Source organism: Cygnus olor, chromosome 8 (genome assembly GCF_009769625.2).
Source record: "Cygnus olor isolate bCygOlo1 chromosome 8, bCygOlo1.pri.v2, whole genome shotgun sequence".
Classification (NCBI taxonomy): Eukaryota; Metazoa; Chordata; class Aves; order Anseriformes; family Anatidae; genus Cygnus; species Cygnus olor.
The window spans coordinates 17,660,135-17,676,866 of record NC_049176.1 but is presented as its reverse complement, the minus strand read 5'-3'; the positions used below and the strand labels follow the sequence as shown (position 1 = coordinate 17,676,866).

Sequence of the window (16,732 nt, the reverse complement as noted above, 5' to 3'; positions counted from 1 at the left end):
TTCTTGGGATTTAAGGGAAACTTAGTTTGAGCAAAAACTATTTCTCTCTCATATTCGACTTCAATCATCATGAAAATATTTGGTTTCAAGTTTCTCTTAACCCAAAGTAATTATGACCTGTTCTTCCTGAAACCCTTTAGAAGGGATAACAGTATATTACATTTCTCATTGAATGAATGCATTCATAACTCGGGGATTAACACACACGAACAGAAACATATTTACTGCTTTATTTACAGTACTCTAAATGCAAAGCATGGCGATACCTTTCCTTTGGCAAGGACCTCAACACATTCTTTTCTGGTTAAGCAAACGTTTACCACCAAGAGGCTAAACTAATTCACATGCCACAATACACTTTCCATTATCTCATGTTTTAGACAAAACATCTCCAGCGTCCAGCTTGGCATAAGATAAAACATTTGTACTTAAAACTATTTTATGATAGTAAATTACTGAAGTGTTAGATCACTACAGTCAGAGCTTTATCTTTTTTTCTGTTTAGTAAATGGTACTGTTTGACAATGACAGAGAAAAACCCCAAAGTTTAGTTCATGATCTAGTCTGTAAACTTCAGGGAGAATATAACAAAGGAGCTTAAAGTCTCTCTTTTTCTAACTTTAGTGCTGTTAGTGCCCATTCTATCCAAAAGACCTCAGTCTACCACACTCCTTACTCAATATACAAGCACAAGTTGAGGTTTTCTGCTAATCCACCTGTCAATCTTTTCCTCGACTGTGCATGTTTAAAGATCTGAAAAGAAAACTAATACTTGTCATTCAATTTCAGTCAAATACAGGATGGCTCGCAGAGCAAGGCTGACTTCAGGTTCTCTCTGAAGGACTTTGTCATGAGAAAAACCTTCCCACTTGTACCCCAGAAGCAGAACACAGCTGCACACCAGTGGGGAGAGCAGCACAGGCCTGTGGCCAAAAGACAACCGCCCTGTACAGCATTTCTAGAAACCCAAATTCACCCCAGTCTCAGTTTTTACTTATGAAAAGGGTAGACCTATTTGAAGAAAAACCAAAAAGCATGAATCCTAAAAAATGGAATGGCTTCTTACAAGTCTTGTGACTGCTCAGCAGCATGAGGAGCTGCAGGGAAGCGGTGTCACCACGCCTGGGGATGGTGTGGTGAGAGCTCGGAGCAGATACCCCTTTACCATCACGTTACCTACTTCTCCTGTATCACTAGCATTGCCTGGCCTGCTCAGCAAGAACCTATGGCTGGCTGCACCTTTTTTCACGCCCTTCCTTCAGCGTGCTGTTCAAGTTCAAACCTTGATGTGATGCACCACAACCCCAAACTGCACATTTGGAAAGACACAAATAAGACACGGAGGTTTTCTTTTTTAAGTTGTGGCTAAGCATCCTGATGCAGAGAAGCTGTCCTGTTCTGGTAGTGAACACACGTTGCTGTCCCTCCTTGCCTCATTCAGCTTCCCAGTTCTTACACTCGGCAGGACTTCTCACTGTGCTTTTCCCTCTGAATCTTCCTTCCTCTATGGTATTTACTTCCATTTACTGCCCCTTCCATACATTCTCTCAGTCTCCTCATCCTACACCCGCCGCCTAATACATTTTCCAGATTGTTATCTTGCCCCAGGCAAGGCTTTACGCCCATGTCATGAAGCAAGAAATGGGCCTGGATTTCTTCTTAATAAGAAGATTCCATTTATAAGGACCACAAAGAGACACTCTTGGCACATAACAGCTTTGGTTTTAGCTGGGATGAAATAACAATAACTGCTTTTTAAAGGACAAAAATTAAACAGAATTTGCCTGCCAGCAGGCAGTTTAAAAGCCTACAAAAATTGAGACAATTGAGAAAATTTAACAAGATTCAGCAATCCCACATCAGTTCCCATATAATCTTTTACATTTACCCTATGAATTGCTTTGTTACCTTTCACAAATGCTGAAATTCACATGGCTCTGCACTTCTGATAGCATCTGTATCTGCAAAGGCCAGTTTCACTATCTATAGTTATTCTGCTACCTTCCAGGAATTCAAAAATTCGGCCTCCTAATCTGTCTCCCCCCGCAGGAATGCTCCATTAGGTCACTGCATCACAACAACCTCCCTCAGATGGAGCCTACGGCTGTCGTCGCAGTGGTGTAACTTGTCTCCACAAATTCAGACAGCAGGAAATTCCCTGCTGATCAGGTTTTCCTGAATGTCATCGACAGGAACTTTGATTTTAATAATAAAGAAAAATCTGCAATCTGGAATTAAAGATAAGTTGTAACCATGTTACTTCTCTCATTTAGTCTTCTAGCTACTGGAAGAAAAGAGCAAAAAAGTTTTCCCAATCTAAAACTGCAAATATTAGTAAGATGCATGCTTGTGTAATGATGTTCATAGTTTTCCTGTGAGAGATATAAATTAAAGCTTTTACTCATATTTTAAACAAAGACATTTTTTCTTCCTAGAACTCAGTGGAAACATCTAGGTATCCAGTTGGCATAATTCAGATACAATAAATCATGGTATCTATTTCGGGCCTAATCTTAAAATCCACACTCAAACTTCTGTTAAATTATGGGCAGGAGGATTTCTCCCCCACATCCCCCAAGTAAGGCAGGCAGCATTTTCCAGCTATCTGCGTTTCCCCAGAAGAGAGCAAAGACTGGGTACAGCATTTAAAGGCTCTCCCAAGCACTCCTTGTGAAGAGCTGCAGCATAGCAAAGATAATAACTAACAGATGGACTTTCATTCCTAAGTGGTGAATAACCTCGTCGTGTGGTTATGATTTGGTGAACATGGAAGTAGTGAAATGCACTCTTGAATAGATATGAAAGGAGGCTTATATGGCAGAAAGTAAACACAATGTACCAAAACAACGCAGACTTTTAATATTTAACTTTCTCACCAGAATTTTGACATTCTAAAAATCTGGAACACAGTGAATTTTGTTAGTCCTTATGCGTGAAAAAGAATTACAGAAATACAATAAACAAAAAGGCAGAGTCCTTAAAAAAAAAGAAAACAATAAAGGAAATTACTTGCCGTAATGCTTCCTTTGTAACATAATTAATAACAGCAGCTGAAAAACACGGAAGTCTCTGCTTTGCTTGACCACTCTTAAGGAAAGAGAGAGGAGGGTCCGACCAAGTTTAAGTTAATATTCTAATACAAAAAATATAATACAGTTTACACAACTATTTTAAAACTTCCTAGGCTCCTCCTTCCACTTTTGCTTTATGGTTTCTCTCCCAGTGCAGGACGTCCACAGTCTGCCTTGACAAACACTAACCTCTCCTCCCTGCTGTCAAAACCTGCATAGCTTAACCTACACCGATCCAGAACAGATGCCTGACCAATCTCTTTCTGAATCAGATGGCCATTTTCAGCAACAAGTTCCATCACTGTACAGTCATTTTTCCCTTTTTTTTCCAGAAAAGAAAAAGGAAAATTAGGACAAGCAACTTCTTATTTTCAGCATTTGGCCCACCAGTCCCATTGGGATACAATTAACAATGCAGAGGAAGACACGTTGTCAGCGCACCAGGAAGGCATCTCAGACTTCATCGCCACCTCCTCACTATACCTACACGCTTCAAATGCATAAAGCCACTTCAGAGTAACGAGGAAACCATGACACTGTTCCTTTTCCTTGCCGTATCTCTACCACAGACCATCTTCACACAAAGACCCTATTAAGACAAGCTATAACAGGGACACTAACTGTCACCTAAATTATCAGGCACAATAGTAGCTGTCCAGAAAGATTCATTGGTTTGTTCACTTTCACCCTAGCAAATATACAAAGCAGTTTGGGGAAAGAAGAGATAAGCAATGTAAGAGTACAAGTATGTCACTGCAGAAGCACAAAGGCTGTCCTTGTCTAAACCTCTTGAGAATGAGGCAATTGCATGAAGGGAAAAAAAAAAAAAAACAGCAAAAGTTCTTTAATGACAACCACGGAAAAAAAATATCAGTTGATGGCAAACAACATAACACAGATAAGGCATCTGTTGCAACAACTGAGTGGACAGAGCATTAGGCGAGATGTGGTAAGTGGACTCAGGATGCAAAACAACAATCTAAAGATTAACTCAAGTACGAACCATTCTGAATCTTTTAGTTATTGGAGAAAGTACAACAAAACAAGCAGGAGGAAAATATGAAGCTAACTAATGTCATTTTCTTGGATTCAGAAGAATTTGGTTCAAAGAATACAGAAACAGTGATACTGAATTTCAAGAAAGCAAATATTTTCCCCATCTCCTAAGACATAATGAAAAGAAATAATAAAATCCAGCAAGTAAAGATACTATGGCTCAAGTGCATGACAGCCAACAGTCCTTTATACATACAGAAATTTGCCATGAAGCTTCACAAACTGCTCAGGAGCTTAAGGTTTACGAATCTACATTGTACAGTGCAGATATACTGTGAAAGGGTACTCTGCAATCGTATGCTGCTGCTACATGCTTGAGATAAAGAAGCTAACCAGCCTAATAAGTTAATGATAGCCAGAAGGCCTAAAGGGAAAATGAAATTGCACAAGGGAAAAGTTATTAGAAAGAGAGCGGGTTTAATACTGAAGACGAATTCCTGAAGTTTCAAAACCTGCAAAGATACTAGTGGCATCTCTAGTGCAAGCAAAAGCTGTGGGTGGTTCCCCAAAAATCCAGGGAAGTCAAGTTCTGTAACTTTGCCATTAACAAAATACTGGCATGTTCATGGAGGAAAAGTAAATGTCACAGATCTGCTTTACAGTCCTTCTGTTACAGTGCCCCATGAAACATTACTGCAAGGAGTCTTAGAGGTGTGGGGGGGGGGGTTACAAAGGAGTAACAAAGGACATGAAAAACTCTGATATACCGAGTTCAGAAAACTAATAGGTCAAATCTCATTGACAACTTAATGCAAGTCAGCAGTGCACTGACAAAATTAACAGAAATATAAAGCTGATGAGAAATTACCCTTTGTATGCTGGCAATAATTTTCTTATTACACTTGAGCTAGTCTAATGAACCGCTACTTCAGAAAACCGAATTGATACTTCTGTGATTTAGGATCCCTTGATAGCAAATTCCAAGTTTTCCAATTTGCCTCCCATGAAGATAGCCTGAACACTTCTAACCCTCTGCACTAAGTTTTGGAAACGTATCCACAAATTTACACTTCTTTGCATGGAAACCACAGCTCAATAAACCTTCCATTAAGGGGTTACTAACGCTTTACAATGAAAAGGAAAAGCTATGAAATAAAGAAAACAAATTATTTTCTTGGCAAACAAGCAGGAAGGTCAATTCCCTCTTTGGCGGGGTCGAAACAATCAGTCCTTGCTCATTTCCGTCAGGAAAGCGAAAAAACAGAGGGATTCCCCTTTGGCAGCATCACAAGGAAATAACAGGATCTCGCCTTTCCCACTGGAGCACAAAGAGGTTCCCCTTTCCTCTGCCTCTGTGAAAACACCAATGGCTGAGCTGCCATTTTTCACAGCGCTGCAGCTTCCAAGTTCAGTCTATCGCTTTGACTGCTCTCAAACACAAACGAGTTTGTATCTTTGCTTCTAGAAGCGTTTTACTCCGGCCTCCCTGTGCTGCCTGGTCCCCAAACCTGAGAAACTCGGCTAGCTTCAAGTCAGAGCCTCACCGTGCCTCTTCCTTCCAAGGCACAGCTGAACATACTCTGAGGCATAGCCTCTCTCCCCTTCTCGAAGACACTGAAGAGCAATCGAGGTAGATACAGCTGAATTAAACCCTCAGTACGTCTCACAGCACGACACTTAAGCTAGGCTGGATCAGGACAAATGGTTTGAATGTTTCCTCCAATCTACAACCCACCTTCAGCAAGTCCCTCCCCTAGCCGAGGGGCGGCAGTTTATTCAACAGGGTTTTTTCCAGTCTGCAGTTGTCTCTCGGGCTTCATGGCCTGTCTTCTTGCCTTGAGGTATGCCCTAGGTACGCATGGTGCACTGTGCACGGACTTCAGTGAAGGCTTTTTCCACACCATATGTACATTACACGTTACAGCCGTATGCACAAGTTCCTCTCTTCCCCCCAGAAGAGACGGTTCTGGAAACCCATTCCTAGACGAACACTTACTCAGAGAGAGGAGAGAAAATCGGCTTGTGCATATGCTGGGCACATCGCTCCCATGCTAATAAGCCCAGTTATGATGCAGAAAAGAGGCTACGGTGTACACTTTTCCTCATCTTTCACAATTTGGGGCCTGCCTACTTGCTTTGAAAGCGTGAAGGCTCTGAAGGTCTTTAAGCCTGCCTGTGGTACCTGCAGATCACCACCAGATGACTAGACAGGGCAAACCACTCGGGTGAAGCCAACACTAACACTTTTATTGTTATCTTATCCTCCACCTCTTTACTTACTCACACATTTTTCCTCTGTAAGTGGTCTGGATCTAACTTGCCGCAACACAGACTGCAGAATTTTGGAGCAGAGAGAGCAATTTCAAATAAATCTTTGTGCAATAGATGTCTCAGCCTGAGACTCTCTAGCTGGGACACTCCAGAAATCCTAATGCAATACCATTAATTATAAAACAGTTCATCCAAAAGAATTCAGCATTGGTTACAAAACGCTGGATTGTTACTTTAAAAAACAGGCGCATACTGGTTCATAAAGGAATTCTTTTCAGGAAAAGAAAAAATGAATGATTGCTCAAGATAGTAAGATAGACAAATTCTGTTTTCTTTGGAACCATCCCAAAAATCTTCTCAAAGGTCAAGTAATTATAGTCAGACATCATAAACATTTAGCTGTGCATGCTACAGATTCACATCATACGTACTTTTTATAGTCAGCAATGACTAGTTTTCTGCTTTCCTTTTATGTTGTGTAAGATGATTTCGATTAAGAACGTAAGTAGAAAGAAAGGAAAACTGACTACTTTTTACAGTAAAAGTTGTACATCCTGGAATCTGTTGCTCTCCATCGCTTTTGTCAGCAGGGAGACCGATGTTCAGAGAAAGAGGGAGCAAGTGAAAAATGACACTGAAATGGCTGCAGTAACAAACCTGGGAAGATGAAAGTGACCTATAAGAAAACATAGTAAAGTATTCAGGAAGAAAAGCAAAAGTTTTAACAAAAAACAAAACCCAGCACTCTGGGAAAAGACAGCAGCAAGTAATACACAGGAGCACTGTGTTTAAGAAACAGACTACTGAACAAATTTGATTTCCCCTTGAACAGGACAAAGTAGCCAGAGCCTGACTAGAGTTGTGCAGTGAAGAATAACTATTGTAAGCTAACTCCCTGCCTTTGTAAAGCAGGCAGAGCTGCTTTTGTGCCAGCTGCTGTGAGCTCGAGAAGAGTAATGAATTCTACTGTCAATCTTCTGCTGGCATAGGCTAAAGCCAGCCTGGGGTCTGTTCCAACTCATGCCAAGGCCAGCAGTTCAGCCAGGGATTTGTATCCGTAATTCCTGTCTCATGTATACCAAGCACTACATAAATGTGAAGAGAAATTGCTTCCTAAGTAAGACTAGGGAATATTAAATAAACCACCCCACACTTTTCAACACTTGCAGAAAATGCAGGGAAAAAAAGAATGCCTGAGAAGGGCCCATTCCAGCCTTTTGTTTTGCTAGATGAATGAAGTAGTAGTTTTGAAATGAGTTCTTAATATGACGATAAAAATTGATCTGAGCACCGCACTGGTTGCACTGATTTTTTTAAGCAACCAAATCACCTATGAAAAGCAGAAAACAAAAACTATAAGCTGTACTGGTTTCACATGGAGTTATTCACAAATGATAATGCAGAAGGAATTGCCCTAGGAAGACAGTATGAAAAATTATCACCATCCAAGGAAGACACTGACACTTGATATTTGAGGCTCTGATGTGTTTAAAGATAGCAGTATTTGATACTCTTACAATCACTGACAAAATATCAGGTATAACAGACTTTAAAAAAAAACAACAAGAAAATAATCAAATCTATGTAAGTTTTGCATTTAAAAAGATTCGATTCCATTGCATTTATATTACTCTTGGAATTCCAAGGCAATTTTCTAAAAGTCTGTTGGCGCACACGCACTGAAGCAAAAAGAACTGACTTCATCTTCCTAAATCTATTACTGTGACTACTGCGACCTACTAATGTGATCTAACCCGCAGATGCTGAAAAACAATGGACTACAAAAGAAAATTCTCTTTGAGCACAGAACTCAGTCATCCAAGGAAATAACTCTCATTTCTGCCAGCTGATCTTGAGACAGGGAAGTGCTCCAACATTACTAACATCATCCAGGCTTCTGGGAAGCAACTGCACTGGATCAGTTGAAGCAAAATAAGCGTTCACCACCATAAAGCAATGACATTTAGTAGAGGAGAACCTCTGATACTTGTTTAGCAAATTTTCTTCCCAGTGGTCCACAAGAATTAAGCAGCAAACATGCCAGTATTCTCATGTGCACCAGCCAATGTCACCACACAAAGCAAGAAGCCCCCTGATGCTGGAACCGGTACAAAAATGCTTTGGATATTTTTGGCTTTCTGAGTAATTGAATCATGAGCTGCACCAGTACCACTGATACAAACATCAATGCTACAACCGATCCTATACATCAACACCCCTGCGTGGTGTGGCTGGTTTACAACAGGAAAGCTAGAGTTCCTTGGAGGACATGGTCCCCCAAAAGTAGTGGGCTTTGCAAGGCTTTAGAAGGCCAAGCAGCCTCAATTTTCCACACATCTAAATGTTCTGGCAGTGCCTCCAAAGTGTTCTACAATGACTTATGCTGAAACAATGTTTACATGTCATTCTGAATACACTAATAGTCAAAGAAGAAAAATGACCTATAAAGGACCTAACAACGATGTTTAAGAAACCATTATTTTTAATTCCATTAAACTAAACAAGAGTGTCTAAAGACAGACAACTATCTCAACTAGCTTCATGCAAGATGTTATGAACGCAGTAAAGGAGATCTTTATTTAATTGTCTCAGAGAGAGAAAAACATCTACTGTAAACCTGGTCTGTTGCAGTTCATTCTCATGTAGAAATAAGTTCATCTTCTATGGTAAGCAAGCGTAAGTAATGATCCCATTAGAATCTACAGTCACAAAACCCCCCAAAACTCTGGCCACTAACTTAGCTGTAACAAATATCAAGGATCTGCTGGATTTCGGATTTTTGTTTATGCTTTTTTTAGTTACACAAAGCCTAATAAGGCAATTCTCAGGAAGAGAAGAAAAAGAAGGTGTATTTCCCAAACCAGACTGTATAATTTGGCAGTTGCATTTTTTCTTTCCTTAGTGGAAAAAGCAATGCTCTTACCATATGAAGTCACTTTGAAGGCATCCCAAATAAAGGACTGAAGACAGTCAGGACATTAATTTATCCTGAAGAAAGAAAAGACTATTTTATAAAAGAATGTAGACTGTAAAAATCATCCAAGAGGCAGCAGCTAAACCTTTCTTGGAATATTTTCAGCCAAGGACAGAATGGACACCAACTAAATATTGCGTAACAGGTGATAGAGGCGAGCACCACAAAACGGAAAACTATTATAACAACCCATTCAAATGCAGATTTTTTCCAAACCAAAGTTTTAAAGAAAGAAGAGTTGTGTAACACTCATGTTTTTAAACCCTCCTTCACAAGATTCCTTATAAAGTAAGTGCAATTACACGACAAGACTATCGAGTGGTGTAACGGGTGCAGTGCCATAGAGCATTAGGTGACAGATGCGGACAAGAGGACACGAGGGGAGATCACGCTTTAGGCTACTCTGAACAACTGTGGGGTGCTACCAGCTCAAACCGAAAGCAATTTTAGAAACTGGTTGTAGAGAAGAGCTAGAGATCAGGATGAGGAACAACAAAAACAGAAACCCACAAGAGCTTATCACAGATGGGAAAGTTCGCTAAGAACTGTCACCAGGGATCACAAAAAGCACCTAGCAGGGAGAAAGCCAGCACCATGCTGCTTGGCAGCTCTCCGCGAGAGCCACACAACAGTGCATTTCTGAAGTTCTGCAGAACTCCTGTGAAGAAGCAGAAATCTGCACTGCGTGGATAATTTATACTTCTGGATAAAGAAAAAAAGCCTCCCCCTTCCCCTCCATCCCCAATTTAAAGCATTCTGCAAAGGACTTTCAAAACTGAAAGGATTGTTTGCTGTGAAGTGCAGAAAACAGACAAAAGTAAACCACAAACTCCTGTTTCATAAACATTTGCAGGAAATACTAAAATCCTTCTGTAACATACTTAAAACTAGCAGACTAACATTTATAACCCATAATAATCCTACTTAGATGTTCTCTGAAACACCACTGCACTGACTCAATAATACATAATCCCAGCTATGAAAAGTATTTTTCTTAAATGGTTCTGCTAAGCCTAAAACCAACATCCACTCAAACAAATACATTTTTACAGCCTTCCTACTAACCTACTACTTGTGGAGAAATAATTCTCTGGTGGACCAGAGGAAGTGCTGGATAACAGAGTATTTATGTAGACTTGCACGATTCGTAGACTACACCAACCGCATTCCTCCAGGCTGCTGTCCCCAGAGTGACAAAGAGGAATGAAGAGGGTTCTGCCCTACAGGAGCCCACAGCCTAAAACCAGGCAGGGGAGGTGGCACAGGATGAGTGAGCTCACAGTGACAGTGATGACTTCACAAACCAGCAGCTCCCCACCGCTAAGACACAAGCTGGTCTGCATCAGTGGCAAGTATCAAGTACTCCCACTGCTGCCCCAGGTACTGAGTTTTTACTGTGAGACAACGCACACCCTAATTAATTTAACAGCGGGGAGCCAAAAGGAGCCAAAATCAAAATAAATTCTCTCTTAACTATAACGCAACTACAGTAAAAGCTTAAATTCCCTCCGAGAGCCTTTGTCACAACAACTCTGCTAGCACAACTACACCGAGAGCCTGCTGGCAGAGCCCCAGCTCATGTTGACAGAAGATGCTCTTCTGCTGAGCTGGCAGTCCCATCGTGTCAAACCAACTTTGTCCTTTCCTTTCTGAAGCAGGATTTTCTTTCAGTGTGCTGCTTCCGTGACCTGCCCCCGCTGCCACAGCAGGGCCTGCTCTACCAACAAGGAGTTGCGTTTCTCATCCAAAAGACTTCTTGTTAACTTCCTACAGTTCTTCTTAAAATGTATGATTCACTGATTAAATACTAATTACTATAACTTTGATATTGGAAAATAAAGACGATTCTGGAAGTGTTGGAGTGAAACTCCAATTTCAGGCTATTTATATTTATTTTGCAGATAGCACAACTTCTGAGATTCTTCTAAAAAGCTTCATGAAAAATGATTTTCTCTCAAGCACATGGGCTAAGGAAGCATTATACCCATTTCAGAAGATGAAAATGGTTAAGTAACAAAAGGAACCAATGAGCAAAAGGAATTGTCCACTTGATATGAAATTGGTTTCCTTCTCAAGCTTTCTGCACTACTATCCTACTTCAAACGACTGAAAGGTGGATTTAACCTGCTATTGCAAAAGCAAATTTTTCTTCCAAGCACCTATCTGAAAGTTTAAGTAGCAGTTTAAGCAGTCATTAACACTTCTGTAACTGAAAAAGCCGCCACAAGCTTAAAACTAAAATAACAGTGAAAAAAATCTGTGTATAAATGACTATATTTTAAAAATACAAATGAATATTCAGTACCATCACCTGAATACTGCCTTTCCAACCATGCACTGCAGAATGATGTACAGCAGTAACTAGCTGAATGCACTCTCAGTTTTTCCTACGTTAATCTGCAAAGGGGACAGAAGTTGTTCATGCTGTGGAAACCCGTCCCGAATACCACTATTGACAGCTGAGCCCAAGTCTGCCATAAAGTATTGTAAAATGGGAAATTGTTCTGATGCTGTTTCCTAGCACTAAGTTCTAGAAGGTCTTTTTTACTTGGGTACAACACCATACACAACCTGCACGGCTAAAGTGCCTGAACTGAATTCACGGAGCACTGGGAAATACAGCAGAGAGAGAAACCTGAGAAAGCTTCACCTGCCTGCACCCTTCCACATGGAACTTTTCAGGTTAGCTCACAATACCAGCATTTTTAATTGCCCCCCCCAAATGTAGAGAATTAGGCCATTCTTGAAGTAAACGGAAGTCAGTCCACACATTTCACTCAAAACCAACAGGTTTGTAGCTGAGAACTCTGATGGCAAATTTTACAACCTTATTTCAAGTAGTGATTGCAAAGAGGGAAAAAAAATCAAAACCATGAGGAGTTTATATTTGTGGCTTGAATGCTGGAAGTATGTTACTCACTTCTGAATAATACTTACTGGGAAAGAGAAACATAGCACAAACATGAAGTTCTGTTACAACTGGCGTTCTTTTACTATACCTTTTTTCTTCCCCTTAGAAATAACATACCATGCTTCAGGGAAGTATATTATTTCCATTTGTTACATTTGAAGAAAAGAATGTACTTTAAGAACCCTAACTAGGAATCACTGGTCAACCACAATAAGCTATGATATTAAAGCTGGTACATATCCTTTTCAGTAACAATGACAACAGGGTGGAGTCTTCAAAATGGTATAAATACCATCAAAAATTATTTATTTAAAGTTTAATTTTGAAGTCCAAGATTATTATTGTCTGTTCTGGAAACAAAGAAAACAATTTTTCACAAGTCAAAACTCTGGAAACTTAAAAGCCCACACCCAGCAATATCTTAACATGAAGAGTAATGAGCTAGTAACGTTGAGAAAAATATGTTACTTCCAATTCAGTGACTGGATGCTGAGAAGTAATTTCTGCTGCAATGGTGGCTTGAAAAAGACAGCTCCCCAGCTGACTCCCTTGAGAGGTTCACATATCCACAGAGGAGCTTATAGAAGAGAATGGACACTACACTTCAGCTGGTCAATACATTAATTTAGCATTTAACACAAACCCAACTTCAGCGCAAACACTCAAACACTTGCACGGACTGCTGCTGAAGCAGTTCAGGCACAGGCACACTCACCAGTCCACTGATGCAGCCGTGAGTGCCACGGCTTCTTAAATTGTCCAAGTCTGACTTGGCTGAATTTACCGATCGTGCAGAAATTTCAATGTTGATATATTAAAAGACAAAGAAATAATGTTTTTTGCGGAATCACTTAAAATGGCTGGTAATTACTCACAGCTTAATCCATGAGATATGTGATTTGTCCCTGTGATACTAAAGACTAAGAAACGTATTTATATATTTTTTTCTATCCTTAATTAAGAAGCACACAAACTAAAGAACCATCTTACCTGATAGAGTTTTGCTTCCTGTTTTCTATTTTCATTAAAATTTGTACATCTGACTGAGGAGACATTGTATAGATTTTTAATCTGAAAAAAAAGAATAAGCAACAGATGAAGAGACAATGATGTACTTCAGACTCTTATCATCCATAAGAGATGGATATCTTTTGTATGTCAACAAGCAAAAGCATTTATTTCTTTATAAAAAACAAGTGTTTGCCATATGTTGAGTATCTTCTAAAAATTAGGGCTATAATTACTAGTGTGTTTTTCTAATTCCTCCAAAGAAAAGGTTCACTGCAGATAATTATGGTCATATTTTTTAGAATTACAGTTGCTTTATTTGATCTGTATGCTATGAGTCAATGTCTTAATCTTCTACTGATTTAAACTTAGTGGCTATATTCCAGGGTTACTTAATTGTGAAAGTTGGGATGGTTTTTGCCACAGGAATTAAGGATGTCCTGCTGACAGGGACCTCAACCTTTCATATTGAAAGTGCAGCTACTTTAAGCAATCTGTTCAGGATGACTCCTTTCTTTTATTAGTGAATTAGACAGAAAGTTATTCAGTACGCACCTTTGACAAACTACAGGATCTGACTCCACTGGATCAATGTAGGGCTTAAGGATATCGGTGAGCATTTTATCCTCTGGCACCCTTTCACAAAAGATAAAAATCAAATACATAAGACATGCTTCATCGTGTACACAAAAATCTATTATCTGAGTCATTTAAAGGAAACTGTGTATTTGCATGCTACAGTGGTACAACTGAGCGCTTTATAGGAGGATTATAAATGTGTATCAATACAGCACAGGTAATTGACAGCTCTATCTCAGTTTCAACACTGGGACTTCACTGGCATCCACAAGGAGTAAACAGATGAGTATCTCTAGTTTCAAACCCTGCAGCATAACATGCTGTTCGTACAGCCCAGAAGTAGATGCGGGCGTACTTCTCATACCCCTTCAGGCTAGGAAAAAAGGAGAAAGAAGGATTTGTCAATAAAAGCTTAGTTTGGGGATTTTGCAAAATGTGCTTATGGGCTTTCCTACAAAGGAAACAATGCAACCATTTCATCGTATGTGAAGGTCAGCTCCAGCGCACAAGCGGAGAGGAAAGTGAAATCCTGCTGAATCCCTGCTCCAGGAGAGCAGAATAGATTAGCTGTACAGCATGTCACCACCATGAATATACAAGCAGTTCTCTTTACATCAAGGAAGGACTAGCAATGAAATATTTCACATGATTTGAAAAGCCCACTAGCTTTCAAGGACTAAAATACTACACAACGTTAATTTAAATGCCCCTGTAATTAAGGCAGAAAATAATATTAAAGTTTACCTTGTATAATAGAAATATTTAAGAACTGATCAAAATGTTTTCCAGTTTAATTCCAGCAGAAGAATTTAAACTTTATACAAATCTGTTTATCAAGCTTGTACCTTTTTAAAGTGTATTCAGCATGACAGTGAGGAAATACAAGCTTCAAATGCCAGTAGAACTTTTGCTCCCTGAAAAGAAAAAGAAATGCATGCTGTTAATGCCTTACTAGTGTTAGCTGGTAACTGCCATTTTTTTTCCTATGATAAAGCTTGGTAGCCTATGACACAAGTGCAGGATACAATATATAGTAAAGATTTTGAATGGCATTTTCAAAGAGTAAAGCAGCACACAGAGGAGCTGAGAGGGGCACTCAGAAAGAGGCAATGATCCCAGCTCCTGCTGAATTTCAAGTCCTTTTGGGGTGAAAACCTCTTCCTTGCAAATACAGGCACGGTACCACCAATCAACTGATCAGCAGCATTTCACGTTTTAAAAGGGAACATCTTCCAGCTGACTTTCTATGCGCACAGCTGCCCTTTCATTTGAGAAAAGGAAAATACTTTTTGGCATATCACCCAGGCCAGACTGCCAACCCAGCGCAACAACAGCCACAGGTCCGAGCGGAGGCCAGGCTCCCCACAAAACAAAGGACTCGTCTTTCTGACCACAAAAGGTGCTGGGGCAGGGAGGGAAGCTGCGTTTTGGCATAACAGGGTTAACAAAAGTTGGAAAGAATAAACGCTTTACAGAAATATCAGGAAACTCTTGGTAGACACAGAAATTGATGCCACAATCCCTTCTCCACTTTGTGGGCTGTAAAACCATCTTCCCTTTAAAGCTAGCGCAATTAGTACCTGAGAACAGAAACTCCTGGAGCATGGTTCCAGCGCAGTATCATGTCAAGAAAGGCAGTACTGCCTACAGGACACCCCTCTATGACTAGAAAATCTCTGGCTTTGTCTCTCATTTGCAGAGAATCTGCAGAAGTCAATAATGACTTAAGACCAGCCATTCTTCCTTTCATTGTTTCAAACTCTCCCACTCTGTATAGTGCATGTAACAATCTTCTTCTAAACGAAATCTCATTAAAAAAAAAAAAAAGAGCAGTCTAAAAGGTAGGTGCAAGGCCCTTTGCTCTGGTTCCGAATTTTACACTCGTGACAAACAGTACAGATTTGGGAGAGGAAGGAGGGACGGACTAGTGCCATTTAGAAAGCAGACGCCAGACATCTAACTGAAGCACAGGAACTTTGAGCGGTGGTGGTGGTACTTTTTTTTTTTTTTTATAAACTACTTAAGAGCTATGAATCATTATATCCAAGATAATCAGCATCGGTTATGCGAAGGTTCTGGTACCACAATTAAAAACAAACACGTTGCTCCAACTTGCTCTCTCATTTGCTTATCGGGCAGATGGAACATTATCCAGCGGGGTCTAGTCAGCTGCGGAGACAGGGTATGTGTATCCAGCAGCAAAACAGTCAACAAGTTAGTTGCTAAGCTCAATTAACTATCTTATCAATTTTTAAATGCAGGCTCTTTATGAAGTGCGCTTACCAAATATTCACTGCCTTATCTAGTTATTTCTGGGTTAAAGCTAAGCTTTACAGCTGAACTATGCTTCCTGCAGTGTAAGTACCGTGGTCTTCGCTTTTACCAAAAAAGAAAGGGATGGGGGGGAGCAGCAAGCAAGAAGCACCCTTCCAAGGAGTTACTAGTCAAATACAATGAACTAAGGAGGGCTAAGGTCCACAAAGTAACATGGAACAAGCTCACTGACATCTTGCCTCGCGGATTTTATGCTATTTTGCATATTGCTATGATGCCGACTTAAACTACTGAACTGAAAAAGTTTTGAAGTAACTCAAAATCAGTGAGTTTAATGGAATTTTGAAAGTCTTCTGCAGGGTGAGTGAAACAGTTTTTAATTCTTTATCCTCACAACTGAAGGAAGCATCAACACCAGCATGTGCAGAGAGCAAGCTGCAGTGGTATCTGGCATTTAACGTGGCACAGTATTAATGCAAAGCATCTTCCCAAGCAGGCTTCGGTAAAGGTTTGCAATCTTTAAACAGGAATAGGCTCACTATCATTAGCTGCAGTGACCACTAATGATGGGTAGGTATGCTTATTAAAACACATACTTACAGGACCGTTTGTTATATACTGTCCACTAACGCGGGGCTTTCTAGCAAT

The 16,732-nt window shown here is 40.1% G+C and overlaps 1 protein-coding gene across 1 annotated transcript in view; it reads right to left on the bottom strand.

Annotated features, from left to right (window-relative positions):
- ZNHIT6 (zinc finger HIT-type containing 6) overlaps positions 1-16,732 on the bottom strand; it is a 32,542-nt gene that overhangs the window by 5,887 nt on the left and 9,923 nt on the right. The window contains exons 6-8 of the mRNA XM_040565526.1: positions 14,656-14,724; positions 13,787-13,867; positions 13,214-13,294 (exon numbers count right to left, since the gene is read on the bottom strand). Of these exons, the coding sequence (XP_040421460.1) occupies positions 13,214-13,294; positions 13,787-13,867; positions 14,656-14,724 (231 nt within the window). The remainder of the gene's footprint in view (positions 1-13,213; positions 13,295-13,786; positions 13,868-14,655; positions 14,725-16,732) is intronic.